Below are 18,987 nucleotides of genomic sequence, written 5' to 3'. Positions count from 1 at the left end.
CCCGAGATCACTAGCTGCTTGGGAGGCCTGGTGCTGGGGCACGGGGCTCCATCCCACACTCTTGAGATTGAGGGTGGCCAGCCCTCCCTGCTGGTGGCAATAATGTTATAGCTGTTGGGACTAGGAGGACTCTGGGCTTGAAGGTGGTTCATTCATCTCGAGCCTGTTTCCCTTCAGCCCCTCTGGCCAACAGTCTTTCCGTGTGGGCCGTGAGGCTGTCCACAGAAGCAGGGGGCAGTGATGGGGCCTGACTGGCCTCTCCTCCCAGCTGATGCTGAATGAGGTGCTGAGCCTCGGGCTTTGGGCCAGTAGGAGGGGGCTCGGCATTTCCTCCCCGGGAAGCTAGAGCTGGGCAAGGACCAGCCATGTCCCTCTGGGGGCCTTCCTGGTCAGCCTAGCAGGTGGGTAACCCCCTGGTGCCATGGACCTCACAGGGCACCAGCTCTTGTCTGGGGGTGCCCGCAGGGCTGTGCTTCCTCCAGTGCACAGAGCGGGGGTGCCAGCGCAGCAGAGTCTGCAGGCTGGAGCTGCTGTACGGAAGAGTTGGTTTTAGAAGTGCAATGGTGATGCTGGATGATTCTTCTTTCTTGTTTGGATGAACAACAGGCAGGGCTTTCCGCACGGCTCCCCCTGAGGCCTTAGATTCTCTCAGTTAATTCATCATAAAATGTCAGAAATGTCAGACTGGGGGTAGAGCCGAGGACCTCTATTGGTTTTGCCACATTTGCCCATGGCACTAGAGAGGCAGGTCCAAGGAGGCTCATGCAAGGTGCTCATGCACCTGTCTCCAGATGGGGAACCCGAGGACCCGAGAGTCACTAGTTGAGAGACCCCCAAGGACTTAGGCAAAGCCCTAATTTGCAATGTTGGGGGATTATTTCCACTGAGTGCTGGTGGGGCTGGGGTCTAGGATGAGCCAGGGTGCCAGCCCTTCTCTGCTCCTCGTTGTGGTGCTCCCGCCCATCCCTCTCCCTGCAGTGTCAAGCCTGGTGGCATCTCAGCAGCTCCTGGCTTCAGGGAATCAATGAATAATTCAAGTTTCAAGGATGGGGAGGGAGCAGGCCTGGTGCAACAGTGACCGGTGAGGCTGATGCTGTCAGGAAGTGGCTCAAACATACTGCCCTGAGAGACCTGGGGAATCAGCTGGCTGGCATGAGCACATGTCCAAGACTAGAGACCTGGAGAGCTGCTCACGAGCATGTGTCCTGACCACAGCCTGCTGCTCACAGAGGTGCATCGTTCTAAGTGGCTTTATGCAGATCCTGGACCCGGTAAATAAACACACATAATGGGTCCTTCCTGCCGAGAGGATTATGGACATAAAGCTGTGGCTGTGTTTTTTTTTTATAAATTTATTTTTTATTGGTGTTCAATTTGCCAACATATAGAATAACACCCAGTGCTCATCCCGTCAAGTGCCCCCCTCAGTGCCCGTCACCCAGTCACCCCCACCCCCCGCCCACCTCCTCTTCCACCACCCCTAGTTCGTTTCCCAGAGTTAGGAGTCTCTCGTGTTCTGTCTCCCTCACTCATATTTCCCACTCATTTTTTTCACCTTTCCCCTTTATTCCCTTTCACTATTTTTTATATTCCCCCAATGAATGAGACCATATAATGTTTGTCCTTCTCCAATCGACTTATTTCACTCAGCATAATACCCTCCAGTTCCATCCACGTTGAAGCAAATGGTGGGTATTTGTCGTTCTAATTGCTGAGTAATATTCCATTGTATACATAAACCACATCTTCTTTATCCATTCATCTTTCATGGACACCGAGGCTCCTTCCACAGTTTGGCTATTGTGGACATTGCTGATAGAAACATCGGGGTGCAGGTGTCCCGGCGTTTCATTGCATCTGAATCTTTGGGGTAAATCCCCAACAGTGCAATTGCTGGGTCGTAGGGCAGGTCTATTTTTAACTCTTTGAGGAGCCTCCACACAGTTTTCCAGAGTGGCTGCACCAGTTCACATTCCCACCAACAGTGTAAGAGGGTTCCCTGTTCTCCGCATCCTCTCCAACATTTGTTGTTTCCTGCCTTGTTAATTTTCCCCATTCTCACTGGTGTGAGGTGGGATCTCATTGTGGTTTTGATTTGTATTTCCCTGATGGCCAGTGATGCGGAGCATTTTCTCATGTGCTTGTTGGCCATGTCCATGTCTTCCTCTGTGAGATTTCTCTTCATGTCTTTTGTGTGGCTGTGGTTTTGACGGTGTTAATACTTGGGGGATCTCAGGGGTTGACACAGGGGACTTCTTTGTATTATTTTTGCTTCTTTTTTGGTAAATTTAAAATTATTTCACAAAATATGTTTTAAGGATTTAAAGAAATGGCCAACAAACCTAAGAAAAGGTTCTTAATAGAAATCTAGCTGGAAATACTGTGAGCCTGTTTTGTGCATCAGATGGCAGTGTCTAAATGATTAATAATAGGAAGTATCATTTGGGTATAAGGACACGGGTGCTGGAGAGCTGGGGTGCAAACTGGTGAAGCCTGTTTATGGGACCTTGTGGCTTCTCTGCTGCTAAAATCAGTGACCCAAATGTGTCCCATCTGTGCACTCCTGGGTTTGTCCTGTGGAGATTCCCCCACAGAAACCAGAGCTGTAGACACAATGTATTAGGGTCTTTGCTGCAGAGTTTGTAATAGTGAGAAATTGCAGACCGTTCAATAGTCAGTTTGTTCATGAGCAATGTGTGGAGGAGCCGGCGCCAGAAGCTCCCCGTCTGCCATGTGGACAACCTGCAAGAAGGCAGCCCTCCCAGGAGGGGAGTGTCGGGCAGGGCAGGGGCAGGACAGGCCACGAGCTCCGGGAGCAGGGGGCTGTGGGCGGTTTGTCCTGGAGAACAGTTGTTGGGAGCATGTAACGCCCACTCGCTTCTCTGCCCTCTGCCCCAGCTGTTCGCGGCCATCGTGTTCATCAGCTTTGGCGTGGTGGCGGCCTTCTGCTGCGCCATCGTGGACGGCATGTTTGCAGCTCGGCACATAGTGAGTTCTCCTCATTTTGTTCTCCATCGCTGTCGGGGGTTTAGAAACATCTACAAAAACAAAAGTTCATTTGGCAGAACTCAGCTCATAGACCTTCCTGGTTTCTCTCTCCACTTGTTTGCCAGATGCTGTTTCTACTTCTCTGGCTTTTCCTCATTCCCTGCAAAACTGATTCAGCACATGTGCATGCCCATGCACAAGCATGCACACGTGTGGGCAGGAATACACATGCACACACATGCACAAGTCACATGTGGACAACTCATGTGTGCACATACAGTGCACTCATGCACTCATGTGCATGCACATGCGTACAGGTGCATACACACACTCATGTGCATGCATACATGTGCACACACTCATAGGCACAGGCATACACAGAGTCCTGTGCATGTACATGCACATACTCTGAGAACATTCACACACATATGTGCATATGTGCACACACGTATATACAGTGCATGCACACATTCATGGGCACAGACACATGCAACACTCACATGCACACACGTGTATGCACACACTCATGAGCATGCGTGTACACAGATGCACTCACACACACTCATGTGCATGCATATGTGCACACTGACACACTCACACACACATATAGGCACCAGCATCAGCATCTCAGTTGGAATCCAAATTCAACTTCCTATATGACTTTCCTCACTCACGGCTCAGAAACCCGCTGCCTGAGCACTTGCTGGAGATCTTAGTTCAAATATGTGTCTGGAGAGACTGTGACAATATTTTCTGGCTGGTGCTGTGAGAGCGTTTACCTCCATCTTACCTCACGGTGCAAAGTCCGAGATGGAAGACTCCCCCAGTAGTCCCTTATGGTTGAGCCGTACAGGGTGCGCGCTCTAGCACTGCGGCTCTCATGCGGCCACAGCTCAGAGCACTGGCTTATTTTGTTTGTGGCAGAGGTTCCACGTGAAAGAGAAATGAGAGCAATGAGGATGATTAGCATAAAAATATTAAAATATGCTAAAATTAGTCAAGGCGAGACACATGCAACACTCACATGCACACATGCACATACTCATGGGCATGCGTGTACACAGATGCACTCACACACACTCATGTGCATGCATATGTGCACACTGACACACTCACACACAGAGGCACCAGCATCAGCAACTCAGTTGGAATCCAAATTCAACTTCCTACATGACAGGCAAATGTAAAATCCATTGTCAAATTATGTGGGGTTTTTTTTAGCCTTTTGTGTGTTTAGAAAAGTTTTGCTGTAATGTCAGGAAATGGCCCTTGTTTCAAACTGGGTAAATGGAAGCCTGACCTGTCCTTGGCCCACGTTTCTCCTGAAACAAGATGCCCGTCATATGCGGCCACCTCTGACCTTGGAGATTGGACACAAGAGCTGGTGGGGCTGGTGCTGACTCTGCCTCTGCTGTCCGCTTGACCTCCCAGTGTCCTGTCCTACTAAAGGACAGTGAACTGCCAGTCATTCCCTGAGACCCCTCAACAGAACTTCACGGCCTGAGGAGCAATGGGCCAGGAGCTGACGGACTTTGCATTCCTACTGCCCTGCGGCCTTGGAGCTCGCCAACAAGCACATGGCTCTGTGGCAGTGTCAGGTCAGGGCAGACTGGGTGCCCCACAGATTCTCATGTCTGAAAGCTAGCCCCCAAGGTGACGGTGAATGAGGCCATGGCTTCTGGGAGGTCACAAGGTGGAGACTTTGTGAAGGGACCTGAGGGCTCGCTCGCTCATGATTCTCAAGGCCACGCTGTCCCTGAACCAGGACATGGGTTCCCCCCAGACGCCGGATCCGGGGCCCTTGATTGTGGACTTCCAGCTGCCAGACTGTGAGAAACACGTCTGTTGCTCAGTAACCCTCAATTTATAGCATCTTTGTGGCAGCAGACTGTGTGGACTAAGATATAAGATCTGTGGTACCAAGAGTGGGGTGCTGCCTGGGGGTTCTTCCTGGGGCCAAACAAAGTCCTTGACAGGGGGTCGGGGTGTGGTGGTGACCCCTCCTCTGCTTCTGCATAATGTGGTTTGTGCCTTTGCTGATGGATGCAGGCGAAGGGAGAGCAGGACGGAACCTTCCAGCGGAGCTCCCAGGAAAGCCCTGGTTGCACGTTGGGCGGCGCCTGCAGGGCTCACGAGTGGCCCTGGGTGGACCCGGCTAGCAGGTACCTGGAAGGGATAGATGCCAGGGCCCCATGGCTGTGCCTCTGCATCTTCATCGTTTGTTAGAACTTTTTAGGAGTTTCTATATACTTTGTCTCAGACTCCTGTGTCTCATTTTTGGAAAGATCATTCAAACTACAAGTCTCTGGCCAGTATCTGCTGTCCTGGTTCTGGCACTCTGCAGATTAGAACAGAAAGCATATCCTGAATCTGACTCCCATCCCAATCTGGTCAGTGATGTTCACCATGTGCTCTGGTGCTGGACGGTCATGCCTGCAGGTCATCCAGCTGGTGGCACAGATCAAGGGCTCCTTGAGCCGGGGCACAGAGGTCTCTGTGCTCAAGATGTGCCACTGGGGTGGGTGTCCCAAGCCCTTCTAAGGAGGATGCACCACATGTGCCCTCAGTGCCACTCTCTGAGAAGCGCCTGGGGGATGGATGTTTGTGGGTGCAGTGTTAGCAGGCTGACCTGGAAGCTGGCAGATGGGGTGTGTGTGTGTGACCCCATGAGGCCCCGCATGAAGCCTGCTGTGGGGCTGCCAGTGACTGGTTGGTGGGAACAGCACCGCCGGCAACTCCAGGCTGCATGTCTGCTGCACAAACCCATTTCTCTCCCAACAGACACAGAGAATAATGTAATTTCTGATGACAGGAGTCAAATGCGATTTTAAAAAAAGATTTTATTTATTTATTCACGAGAGACACACAGAGGGAGGCAGAGACACAGGCGGGGGGGGGGGGGGGGGGTGGCGGGAAGCAGGCTGTCCGCAGGGAGCCTGATGTGGGACTCAATCCCGGCCGGGACCCTGGGGTCACACCCTGAGCCAAAGGTATACGCTCAACCACTGAGCCACTCAGGTGCTCCAAATATGATTGTTGTGAACATTTTCATTTCCCCCACCAAATTGGGTAGAGCTAGTTCCCAGTGTGCAGAAAAAACAGCTTCTAGTAAGTTAACTCCCTCAGGCTCTGGCCTGTCTGCTCTGTGACAAGCCGGTAGGAAAGAGTTTAGAACAGTTGAGTCACCTTACTTCTCTGGTGGAGGCTCCACCTTGGGCAGATGCAGGTTGTCCGCCCTGGCCTGGCCGGAATTTTGTGCCAACTGGTCACCTGTTCCAGGTAAGCGTTTCCTGGGTTCATGAGGCCTGTCCACACAGTGGCATCCTGCTCTAAAAAGAGTCAGTTATGGTTTTCTCTTAGTGTGACCACGGCTCAGGTGTCACGGGCCCAGGGAGGCCAGGGTGCCTCTTCCGCTCAGGCCCCGAGGGCGCCAGGAGGGGTGGTTGTAGGTGATGCTGTGGAGAAGTGTCCCTCATGGGGCGGAGGGCAGAGCATGCCCGAGGCAGGGGCAGCCAGGCTCTGCTGGCGCAGGGCTTGGAGCAGGGCCTGGGTGGGGGCGTCCTTCCCACCAGGGCCCAGCTCTCTGGTCTGCAGGCCTTCCTGGCCAGGCGGCCTCTTCGCGCCCTGAGCCAGGCACCATCCTGAAGGCCTCAGCATGAATGTGGATGGCTTCTCAGTGTAAATACGCCTCTTCTCAAACCACGTGTTCTTTTCCTTCTAAATGCACACTTACCGTATTTTGAGACGATGTGATATTCCCGCCGCCACGGAGTGAGTGTCCCCCTCTGCATTCAGGTGGCTCAGCTCCCTCCAGCCAGGAAGGACAGGCAGTTTGTAGAGGTGGTCACCCGGTCCTGTGACCCCACCTGCTGGCAGAAGAAGACCTGTGCTCAAGCCAGGGGGTATGGACCCTGACCCACACCCTGGTGAGGATCATCCAGGCAAAGTGAGGACTCAGATCACGGGCCTGCCCATCGACGTGGAAGGGCCGCTAGCATCACCCAGCACACACCCTTCCAGCTTGTCCGTGCACGACAGACACAGACGCAGATGCTTACCAGCAAAGGCAAGTGAAGCGGCAATTGAGGGGACCCGCCAGCGTGCCCGGGGAAGGACGCTCTTCACAGCGTTGATCGATGGTGGGCAGGATGTTCCCGCGTCAGGTCAAGCGCCAGGGAAACGCTATTGTCTCCTGCTTGTTCTGTGAGGGAGGCGCCCGAGGGGGTCTGTGGAGCAGCTTGGCCTTGGGATCCTGCCGCAGGCACAGAGCCGTCGGGAGAGGCAGCGTGGCCACAGAATCAGGAAAGGTCTCGTGTCCGAGACTGCTGGCCCTGGGACACGCGCCCCGCTCAGAGGGCCACGGGCTGTGGAGCCCAGGGAACCTTCAGGTAAGAAGCTGCAGGCCTTGCACTTGGAGAAACACAGGCGCAAAGTGAGGGCTCGGACATTTCCTGCTTGTAAAGGGGCGGTGCTCCTGTCCTAGTGGTAGATGCCCTAGAGTCACGCGTGCCTTCCAGGGTCGCCAGATCAAGGAAGTCACCCTTCCTGGGCAGACCCCGTTCTATCCATTGAAACGAGAACCATAGGCTGTCTGGTCAGAGGGCTTCACGGACCAGGCTTTTCTGTCTATTAACCACAGGGTCACTGTCTGCTGTGTTTCACCGAGAAGGAGATGTGGTGTCTGAGGACGGGCACCTGCTGGGCCCATGTCCTGCCTGCTGGGGGCCCAGGAGCTTGAGGGGCTGGGTGCACAGGGGCCTGGTCCAGCGTCCGTCTGCCGCGGGCCCGACCGACAGCCCCTCTCTGCCCTTCTCTGAGGCTCCCCTGTGTCCTGCTTGGACTCCAGCTCCTTACAGGTTCACACAGCACTGGCTGGTGATAATCTTCAGCGAATCTCGGTTTGCCTTGTAATCGATTCTTTCCAATTTTCTGTAGGTTTGAAATTATTTCCAAACAAAAGGTTTAAAAATTGCCAGGACCGAGTGCATAGCTTCACCCTCCTGGGTCAGGGGCTTGGCTCAGCTCCTGGGTGCTGCGTCTCCAGAGGGCTCAGGCTGCCTGGATGCTAAGGGGTCGCGCCTGTGGAACCCGCAACCCTGCCCACTCCCCATCCCCACACCTTTCTTTATTCCTTGGTCTGGTTTTCTGTTTCCCTCCAGCTGCACGTGGACGTGGCACAGGGGGTGTGCATCAGGGAAGATGTGGGCATGGGTCTGAAGAAGCAGGGTCTCTGGGTTAAAACGTGCAGCCTGACTGGGGGGCAGGGGTGATTGCCCCACAGACGATAAAATCAATTCATCAAGGCTCTTTCCTACAAACTTGCAACCGGCTTTTAGCACTTCCCCAAATTATGACTTTAAGGTGCCAATGACTGGGGGACAAGGTGTGGGAGGACACCAGGAAAAACTTGCCCCCAGATGCAGGATCCCGGTGCTGGATGTGGCACCAATGCCCCAAGGTACCCAGGCATGCACAGCATCTGCTGGTGGCTTCTGGACCCCTGGGCCTGTGGGGTGGACCCCATCATGGCCTGTGGCTCCTCAACATTGGCATCCAGCTGGCCTGAGAAGTACTTAGGAGCTGTGACAGTGTGTCTGGGCCTTGGGGACCCAGCCAGTGCCCACTGGGCGTCAGCGCCCCTCCTGGTCAGGTCCAGCTCTGGCACTGCAGCCTTGCATGTGGTGTGGCTTACATGCTCCGCTCCAGGCCCCAGTCTCCCTGCTGCCAGCAGCACTCACTCTGGCTTCTGAGCAGAGACCTGAGGGTGGGGCCAGGTGGGCAGCCTTGGGAACACTGGCTTTGGAGGGAAAGCCTGGCCCTGCCTTGTGCATGGGTGTTTGCCAGCCTCGTCGCCCACCCAGCACGTATTGGAGAGAAATATCCTTCAAATCTGCTGGTTTCCCAAGTCGGGGACCCCAGACAGCGCCGTGGGAGTGAAAGGGTAGCTGTGCTCTCCCTCAGCCCCCATCTCCTTTCTAAGACCAGTGGGATCTGCTGAAGCCATTTGTCCTTGCAGGCAGGGCATGAATGTCACCAGCTGCTACGGCAGGCTTCCCCCTTCCAAGCTGGCTGGATGCCCCGTGAAGTGGAACATCAGTGCCCAGGGTCCGGAAGGTCGTTGCTGGCACATTTGTTGGCAGCTAACGACCTATTTCTACCCAGCAGGACCTTCGGGCAGATTGTCTGGGCTGTGAGACAAGCGGTTCTGGTTTATGACGGGAGACACAGGAAATAATGGGCTCAGGGTGGACTTGTCCACCCTCAGGGTGGGCAGAACAGTGGTCACTTGGTGGTTGGGCTGACCACACCACACTGGTGAGGGGCACAGTGTCCCCGTCCTCCTGGCGGCCCCACATCTTCTGTTCACAGCTGCTCAGCAGGTCCTGCCCTGACACACGTGCAATGGGCCAGGGGCACCCTAGGCCTGTGGCCATGTGGCCTCTGCCACAACTACTTAGTTCAGCTGTTGAAGCACAGAAGCAACCACAGATGTGGACAAATGAGCATGGTTTTGTGCCAATAAAACTTTATTTACAAAATCAGGTGGTGGGCTGGACATGGCCTGAGGGTATGGTGGGCTGACCCCTGCAGGAGACAACGGGGTTTTAACTGAGTTTTAGTGACTTAGAGTCTGATATTAATATGCATGGTTAATATTAATATGATATTAATATGCATATGATTTATGTGGAAGAGTTAGGAAGTAAAATTTGTCAACAGTCTTTCTGCATGCCCATGGCCTATTTTCTTAGGCCCAGTGACCTGGACTCGGGGCTCTCTCCAGCCCAGCAGAGGTGAGGGTTATCCCCAGAGAAACATAGTCTCGGTGTCGTCATACATTCGAAAACTAAGGCTGTGTGGTCGGTGGGACTAAAATAGGTCCCAGTTTTATTTAATTCAAGCTAAGAATTCTTTCCTCCTGATTGGACACTGAAGATTTAGACAGAAAATGAAATTACGCCACTGGAGCTTCTGTGTTAGGAAGATAGTTTGCTGAAACGTGCATGTTGTCCGCTGAGTTTTCATGTCTGACTTAAGGTGGTGCCAGGAGTGGACTGTCCTCTGAGCTGCCGTGGCTGCAGATCTGCGTTGCCAGAACACTTGGGGGGGGCTGGCCATTGGGAGGTGATCAGGGTCAGATGGGGTCATGGGGATGGGGGGCCCTGTGGTGGGATTAGCATCTGGACAGAGACCAGAGCCCGCTGTCTGCCATGTGAAGACGAGGCAGGAAGAGGCTGCTCCCTGGTCTGCGGCTGCCACCAGGGCTGTGGGAGCAAGCGTCTATTCATCAGGCCGCCCATCCGTGGCATGAGTCACAGTGGCCCAGCTGACCAAAGTGGAAACGGTGCTGAGGCTGGGCGCGGCTGGTGCTCGAGTGGGGCTGGACTCGGATGGGGACCGGTGACCTGTGCATCTGGACACCTCTAGCAAGACTGCGATGTACAGTCAGAAAGGGTGTTTCCATATGGATATTGGTGTGAGGAGGGGCACTGATGCAGCAGGATGGGACCCAAGTCACCGGATGCTGTTATCACAGGTGCCCCTGGCGCCTGCCATCCACTGGGACACTGAGAGGAGCTTTTGGAACAAGCCTGGGTGGGGATGACAGCCCAGGGGGAGGGGCAGGGCAGAATCAGTGGGCATCCTGTGAGGGCTCAGTGGTGGTCACCACGGGGCCTTGGCCACACCAGCCTGCCAGCCCCCATCCTGGCACAGCCCTGTGGTCCGTCCTGCACCCCACACCCCTTTCCTGGCTCTGCTGTCTGTCTCCTGCAGGAAGGTGGACCCACGGGGCTGCCCAGCTCTGTGTCCCGGGCTGCATCCCAAAGGGGCTGTTGCTGGTGGTAACCTATGTTATTTTTGGGTCAGAGGTGGGGGTGTTCTGAGAAATAGGACTAACGGAGAAATAAATACAGTTATGGGACCCTATACCCTTGTGTACCTTATAGATAATACAGGTTCACAGCATGTTACAGCTCCTGGGTGTCAGTTATTGTGTGTCCCCTCGGGGCAGGGACTATGTCTAACCTGGGCACCTTCTTCGTCTGGCATGGTATCTTCTCCATGAATACCGGGGACAGATTTGTGGATGGAAAATTGGATAGGGCCATAGGTGGATGTATGTTGAGTGGTTGGTGGGTGCATGGCTGGAGGGAGGTAGGGAAGGATGGATGGAGGGAGGAAAGGATGGAGGGAGGGATGGAAGGAGGGGTGGATAGATGGATGGAGGGATGGAGGAGGAATGGATGGATGGAAAGAGGGAGGAATGGATGGAGGGATGGATAGATGGATGGAGGGAGGGAGGGAGGGATGGAGGGAGGGATGGATGGATAGAGGGATGGATGGAAGGATATAGAGATGGTGAATGACTGGATGATCAGGTGGAGGGGTGGCTGGGTAAATGAATTAATGACGGGTCTTTTTTTTCTCCCTTCCTGGTACAAAACTTGTTTTGTTTTAGGGATAGAGGCAGGAGCTGACAGGTCTCCTAGGTCACAGCAGTAGGTCAGGCAACGGCCTTTCTGCTGCTTCTGTAGGTAGAGGGAGGAGGGATGTGTCAGCCCAGCCTGCAGGGTGGGTGCCACTTGGGGTGGGCCTCCTGCCCTCAGTGGCCCAGCCACCCACGAGGAGTGGCGGGGTCTCTTGCTCTGCGTCCCGCACCCGGTGGATGCCCACAGGCTTTTAGCCTGCAGGTGGGTCTGGAATCGCTCCTGACTTGGGGTCAAAGCCACTCCATCCCACTTGTGTGTCCTTGTGCCTAGGAGCCCAGGCCCCTCACTGCGGGAAGATGCCAGTTTTTCGCCAGCGAGGTGGGCTATGTGCACGACACCTACCAGACGGAGGTACACAGGGCCTGGGGTGCGTGGGCTTCCTTCTGTTGATCCGGCCCAGGGCACCCAGGGCAGCCTGCAAGGCTTTGCTTCTAGTGGAGCTTCCCGACTCCCTGCTGTGCGGGGCGTGGACAGCTCCCTGTGTCTTCCAGCCAGCGCTGACTAGCCCACCATGTGGCAGCTGGAGTGGCTTCTGGGGACACACAGCAGTCTTGCGGGTCGCCTGTCGGGTTGTAGGTGGCCACTTGCAGCAGGTGGCGCACAGGCATGGGGCCCCTCTGGCAGGCTGTCTGGCCCCAGTTCTGCACAAACGTGTCAGTTTGACTAAACTCGTCCTCCCAACTGTGCACATGTGCAGGAGGAGCTAGGTGCCTGGAGCAGACACTGCAGATCACCCCCACATGTCTTTGGGTGCTTCTGAAGCCTCAGAAGGGTGGAGGTTCCCTGCTGCCCTTCCAAGGGGGAGGCAGCTTTCTCCAAAGGCTGCCCCCAGCCCTCCTGGCCTTTTACCTGGGATGAGGGGCTGGAGAGCTCTCCGGCCAGAGGCTGTCACAGGTCCTCCCTGTACACCCCCACCCATCCACAGACACTTCTCCTGTCTGCCCTCCTTCCGACTCCCCCCGATGGATCGTTTGCTGGTGGCCACCTGTCCACTTCTGCTCCTGGGGTCACAGAGGAGCACAGATAACTTTCTGAACCCCATCTGTCAGGCCTTCTGAGGATAGGGCCACATGACCCTGGGGTTGCCCTGGCTCGCCACTCATTCCCAACCCTCTTTCTCTTGGAACGAGCCCAGGAGCTTGAGCAAATCTTGATGCTGCCCTCCCTTGCCCCCCAGCTTGTGGCTTCACTGGACTCAGGATCTGAAATGCTCCCTGGAGGTTCTGGGCCTGTGCTGCCTGCACAGCTCTAGACCAGGCCCAGCGGCTTTCCCTTATAAAGAGTCAGTGATTTTTCAGGGTCTACAGACCAGAGGGTCTCTGTTCCCATACTCGTCCCCGGCTCCCTGGTGCAAGAACGGCCACAGGAACAGAGGAGCATGGCCACACAGAGCTTTGCCTGCGTGACAGGCAGGGGGGCCAGGCTGGGCTCCAGGCCTCTTACTGGCCAACCAGCTCTAAGCCGCCATCCCCTGGGCTTGCACACTCCCCCGGGGCCAGGGAGCCATGGGTGGCCCCCGTTCCCTTGCCCCTCTGCCCCCTGAGCTTGCAGCCCTGCCCTTCCCAGGACCCCAGGCATGGCCCTGCTGATCTGGACATTGTCCTTATGTGCTCCAGGTGCTTGCCCATACCAGAACACCCCACAGCCTGCAACCACAGGACCCTGAGGGGAGGCCACGAGTCCAGTGGTTTTGGAAGTGTGGCCAAGAGGGCCGGGGCCCCAGGGACACTCTGAGTACCCCGTGGCCTGGCTGTTCCTTCACCTGCCCCTGGACCAGCAGAGCTTGCCCCCTGCCCTTCACTTGGCATGTCATCCTATCTCAGGAGTCTCTTGCCTTCCCCAGAGGTTGCCCCTCGGAAGTTGGAGCGGTCCTGCGCCACTAACTCCCAAACACTGGCAGCATTGCTCATGTCACACTGGGGGAAGGAAGAAGGTCATGTTTCTTCTCCAATCTTGCTTTTTTAACATCAAAAGTCTCCCAGCCATTTATAGGGTGATTCTGGCAGGTGCCTGAGGGCAGGATACATGTTCTTATGCCAGGCGGTCTCCAGTCTCGGCCACACCGGGCTGCCGGGTGCGGCCTATGTGTAAGCAGGAGGAGTTCTCGCTGATGGAGTACCCCCCTCTCCTGGAGCCATCCCCCGTCCCCTCCTGGAGCTGCCCCCTGTCCCCTCCTGGAGCTGTACCAACCCCCTGTCCCCTCCTGGAGCTGCCCCCTGTCCTCTCCTGGAGCTGTCCCCTCCTGGTGCATCCCTGCCTACATGCTCAGTGCCTGGGACCCTCACTCTCTCCTTGTCCACCAAATGATGGCTGTCTTGGCCAAGCCTCATCCTCTGAGTGTCCAGCAAGGGGACCCTACCAGCCCGCAGCCCACTGCCCCTGGGGTGGGTGGATGGAGGAAGGTGAGGAGACAGGGCCCAGGAGGAGGGGCTGCCTGGCTCCCAGGAAGGCAGCCATGTCCCCTCTAGGGTGAGGAATGGCCAGCACCTGATAAGGTCTCTCTGCTCAAGGTCACCTGTCACTCCTCGAATGGCCAGTGCCAGCTGAAGGTGAGGAGCAGCACGTGCTACTGCTGTGACCTCTACAACTGCCAGAGGTGAGTGGTAGGGAGGGGCCTGACCACATGGCCACCATCCATGCTCCTGACCCTCTGGGCCCTGGCTCTGCACCCACACAGTCCCCTTCAGTCCTCAGATGTCCATGGGAGGAAGGGGTGTTGAGTCCATTTCATGGATGAGAAACCGAGGCACAGCAAGGTGCTGAGGTATGGGGAGGGCCACAGCCTCCCGCCCCTTGGTTGTGGCTCTGTCAGAACCTGGGCCTCGGGACGGTATGTGCCCCAGGTCTCTCCATGTTCCTTCCTGGTCAGCTCGGGCTGGGCTGGGTGGTTGCAGCCAGGGCTCCCTTCCCCGGGCCTGCGGGGCTCTGAGTTCAGGTCCTGGCGAGAACGCAGTGCTTGGCCAGCCCTGGAGTGCCTCCCCTAACCTGCGCTGTGAACAGCGGAGGGCACTCTTCTCTGCGTGGGCTGGGAGAGCCTGCCCAGACTGCCGGAAAGCTCACGGCGTGTGGGGGCCTCCCCAGGACGGGCCCTGGGGTTCTTGGTGCTCAGACTCACCTGCACAGAGCCTCAGGCATCCATCCTTAATGCGGCAGGGCTTCTACAATAGCCCTGGGCCCCCGTGTCATGTTACTAACTGGATCACCTACGTTAGAACTAGCAGGGACGTCCAAGTTTGCTTCTTGGGGACCCCTCCCCAGAATTGTTGGAAACCCCAGGGCTTTAAGCAGAAACCCCATTATCCCCAAAGAGGGTTCTGTCCCATTTCCAAGCCAAAATGGGAGAAACAGCAGATGTGTGGACCCCTGCAGGCCCGTGGGGGGGCAGGACAGACCCTCGCAGGGGCTCACCCTCCTATATTCCCTGCACAGCAGCAGGTAGAGAGAGCCCAGCCACGAGTCCTGCTGGCTCTGAGGGTGACCCAGTCAGGGCTCCATCATCCTTCTGCCAGGACCTGGGTTTGGGGAGTGGGCTCGGGTGGTCCTGCCCATTCACAGGCCTGGGTTTGTTCCCTGGAAGGATTTCCAGAAGCCCTGGGAGACAGCCTTGCCACTGTGACCTCAGGGTGCATCTGGGCTGGTTCACGAAGGGGATCCCCCTGACCTTCCCTTGTCCGGATTCAGACCACTGGGCTCTGTGCCCTGCCCTGCTTGTGGGCCACCTCCTCGCCAGTATGGGTGACACTTGCTACCCTTGGGCAGCACTGAACACCCTCCTGCCTATTATGAGTTCGTGGGTGTGCATCGCTGCCAGGACGTGCTGCACCTGTACTGGCTGCTCTGGGCCTCGGCACTGCTGAATGTCCTGGGTGTGCTCCTAGGCATCGTCACAGCAGCAGTTCTGGGTGCCTTCAAGGACATGGTGAGTAGGACCCACTGGAGACGGGTCGGGGCTTGAGGTCCACAGTCACTGAGGCGGACAGGGTGGGCCTCCTTAACCTCACTTGCAAGTGGGGAAACAGAGGCTCACATGAGCTGCCAGCCACATTAGGGTCACAGCAAGCCTTTACCACCTGGTCCCGGGAGCCAGTCCTCAGTAGCATGTGGTACACGAAGCCACTCGAGGAGTGGGACATGTGATGGGACCCAAGCCCAGTCTGTTCACCCCACCCTGTCACGCCCTGCTGCACACGGAAGCCCAGAGCCCCGTGTTACGGATCCAGGGCTTGGGTCTGTGTGTGCCCGAACTAGGGGTGATCTAGAGATGCCTCCGACCATGGACGAGAGCTTTGGGGCCGGTGCTTTGGCTGAGGCGGCTCCAGCTGACACCCCCCCTCCTCCCCCTCCTGCCCCGGGGGCACCCTCAGCCCGGTTCTCTGCTCCGAAGCAGCTTGTCCTCGGGACAGGGCTGCGCAGGACCTCTTGTCCCCTCTTTTCCCTGAGACAGGCTTGTACCCAGCTGGACCTCTTGTGCACAGCCCCTCCTGACACTGGCTGTCCTTGGCTGGCGAGGCCCCACCTCAGGCATGGACTCCAGAGAGCACAAGCTGGGACCGGCTAGTGTGAACACATGGATCCCATGCCCCACAGGCCACACGCGGCCTGAGTGCGCTGCAGACTGGTCACAGCTCATGTTTAGTAGCTGAGCCTGCAGCCCTCCTGAGATATAACTCATCTCACACTGTCTGGACCGAGTCATGGAGGGAGACTCCCCCCCCCCCCCCCGCCACAGCCCCCCTCCCCCACTGGTTGGTGCACAGCCTTTCTAAGCTCTGGGGCACAAGGGGTCTCTAAGCTCATATGAGACAAGCCTCCTCCTCCTGGACTAATGTCACTGTGGCAGGACTGGGATCAGGATGCTGATGGGCACAGGCCGCAGGGAGCTCCTGTGGAAGCCTGAGGCAAGGCTTTGCCAAAGCAGCTAGTTCAAAGCTTCCACTCTTGGCACATCTTCTGAGACAGGAGGAGCGTAGATTGTAGGTGTATGGGCTTAGACCTCCGCCACTCTATGAGCCTGGGTGAAGGCATGGCCAGTGGCCACCCAGGTGCTCTGGAACAGGTTCTGGCGTTCATCAGAGTCCACAATAGAATTGTTAGAAGGTTCTTTAAATTTTACACCTACTGAGTAGATAGTCTTGTAACTTTGATGGATTTTATAATTTAAAATTTATCTTAAGGAATGAAGGCATTTCATTAGTCATCAGAAGAGGCTTGCTCCAAGGCAGGCACCTGCCAGGTAGAGATGCCCTGTAACATGGCTCCCCTGGAGAGGAACGAGGGCTGTGGGTTTTTGTTTTTTTTTTTTTTATCATTTTAGGGTTTATTTATTTATTTTAGAAAGAGAGTGAGCATGTGCATGTGGGGAGGGGCAGAGGGAGAGAGGGAAGCAGGGAGTCCGATGCAGGACTTGATCCCAGGACCCTGAAATCTAGAGTTGGCCTCTTCACCGACTGAGCCCCCCAGGTGCCCTGGAGCTAGTGGTTGTCTTGTTTTTTCAAATAAAACACCAAAGAAATCCTGGCCTAGCCTGGCACGTTGGTGTGTCCCTGAGACAAATAGAAAAATGCAAAAGTAAGCCCTGCTTTTAGGTGTTCTGATCCAGGAGTGTTGTCTCCCTTGCAGGTGTCACAGGAGGGTAGCAGGAGGATTGGGCTCCGCGGCTGGTGGCCTGATGTCCAGGGTGGGTGGCCTTGGGAGGGCCGGTTGACACACATCTGTTCTGCTGGCAGGTCCCTCTGTCCCAGCTGGCCTACGGCCCGTCTGCTCTGCCTCAGATCCTCTACAACCCCGCCCAGCATATCCTGGCCTACACGGGCTTCTGCCCATCGCCTGTGACCCTCCCCACCTGCTCGTCCTACCCTCTGCCTCTCCAGGTAGGCCTTGTGTTGCCTGGGAGAAGCCAGTGGGCCCACATCACAGGCTGCAGTCGCCCAGGACAGCCCTGGTCAGACGGGACCCAGATGGAGGTCCATGGCCTCCCTTCCCCCAGTTTGTTAAGGGCAGCAGAGCCAGCATGCACTGGCCAGGGATGGGGGCCCTGTGAGGGAGGCATGGCAGACAGCCCGGCCCCTCCAGTGTTTCAGGCCTCCTTTGCTGGCCTGGCCTTGGTATCGTCCAGGCCTTGAGCCTTTTCTGACCCAGGCCCGGACCCTGTGGCAGTTCACCGCAGAGTCCCGGCCAGCCACCTGTGGCCTGTGCACAGTTATCTGGAGACCATGGGAGCTCACCCTCCAGCCATGCACACCCACAGAAGTGGCCACCTCACAGCCAGTAGGACACATGGGCTTGGGGCAGCTGTGGTCATTCCCAGAGTGGCACCTGCCTTGTGTTCCAGTCCTGTCTCCACACAGCTCCCTTTGTGGCTCTGGGGACCCCACTGGCCAGGCCGGCTGGCTGCCTGGGGTGTCAGTGAGGTGGCTGGGAGCAGGTATAGGGGGTTCTGGAGCCCGGGACATGGGGCACGGTGTGCTGAGGGGGCTGTTACCTGCAGCTTGCCAACGGAGAGCCCACTGGGTGCGACCTGAGTGGTGTGCCGGCCTCCTGCTGGTGCTGTCTCTACTCACCTGGAAAATGAGGCTAGTGGCTGAGCTGCCTGGGCGTGGGTGATGTCTTTGAATTCCCAGAGGGCACCCGACACAGCCGTCCACCCAGAGTCAAGCCCCACTCTGGTCTCCACAGGGCTGTGCCAAGGGACGCTTCCTCCTTCCCAAGAAGCGTCTGCCAGGCAGTACCCAGCAGGTGTTGAGGTCCCCATGGGGACCGCAGGGTGCTCGGTCCTGATTCCATGGGCATGAGGCCCCTTCAAGCACCGTGTCCCCAAGAGGGTGAGGCCTCGCTTGAGGGTATCTTACCCTCCTCTGTGATGTGGGAGAACAATGGTCCCAAGGCTGAAGAAAGGAGAGGTTTGTCTACCACCCCTGTAGTGCTCACCCGAGGGCAGGTTCATCCCCATGCCACTGGGCACAGCTGTCCCCGCCATCCTGGGGGCCACACTTGACAGCCTCAACTTCCCTGGAGTGCTGCCTATGTCTGGGCATGCCCCTCAGTCCCCACCACCGTGAGGACCACATTGCCTTTTCCGTGTGCCCGGAGGGCTCCACTCTGCTTCTCATTCCTTCAATTTGCCAAGCCCAGAGTGTGAGATCCACAGCCGTGGGGAGGCTGGATCCCTGGCTGGTGGGCTACCTTCGAGAACAAACCCCAGTGCAGAAAAGTGGACCTGAGTGCAGGCTGGATTGGCTCACTTGTCACCCATCCATGCCAGGCGGCAGGGGGAGTTGTGCCCTCCAAGCTCTGGTGTGTGCTGTAGGGGCTCCTACTCCTTTTGGACGCCTCCCATGAACTTGCCTGTGATGGTGGACCCGCATGAGTCCAAGTGCAGCCCTGACTCGTCCTGGGCACCCGCTGGTCCTTGGAGGCAGGCAGCTGCTGGGGGCTCTTCTGGGTCTGGGTCCTGACCTCAGAGCCCTGGGTGGGTGTCACGATGTGTCTGTCTCGTCATAGAACATGG

The 18,987-nt window shown here is 56.6% G+C and overlaps 1 protein-coding gene across 1 annotated transcript in view; it reads left to right on the top strand.

The window, feature by feature from the left end:
* TMEM255B (transmembrane protein 255B) overlaps positions 1–18,987 on the top strand; it is a 37,389-nt gene that overhangs the window by 13,533 nt on the left and 4,869 nt on the right. The window contains exons 4-8 of the mRNA XM_041731401.1: positions 2,899–2,988; positions 11,751–11,831; positions 13,991–14,076; positions 15,240–15,399; positions 17,207–17,350. Coding sequence (XP_041587335.1) covers positions 2,899–2,988; positions 11,751–11,831; positions 13,991–14,076; positions 15,240–15,399; positions 17,207–17,350 — 561 coding nt within the window. The remainder of the gene's footprint in view (positions 1–2,898; positions 2,989–11,750; positions 11,832–13,990; positions 14,077–15,239; positions 15,400–17,206; positions 17,351–18,987) is intronic.

This window comes from Vulpes lagopus, chromosome 16 (assembly GCF_018345385.1).
Source record: "Vulpes lagopus strain Blue_001 chromosome 16, ASM1834538v1, whole genome shotgun sequence".
NCBI lineage: Eukaryota > Metazoa > Chordata > Mammalia > Carnivora > Canidae > Vulpes > Vulpes lagopus.
The sequence above is the reverse complement of the archived record's forward strand: the minus strand, read 5'-3'. Positions and strand labels throughout refer to the sequence as shown.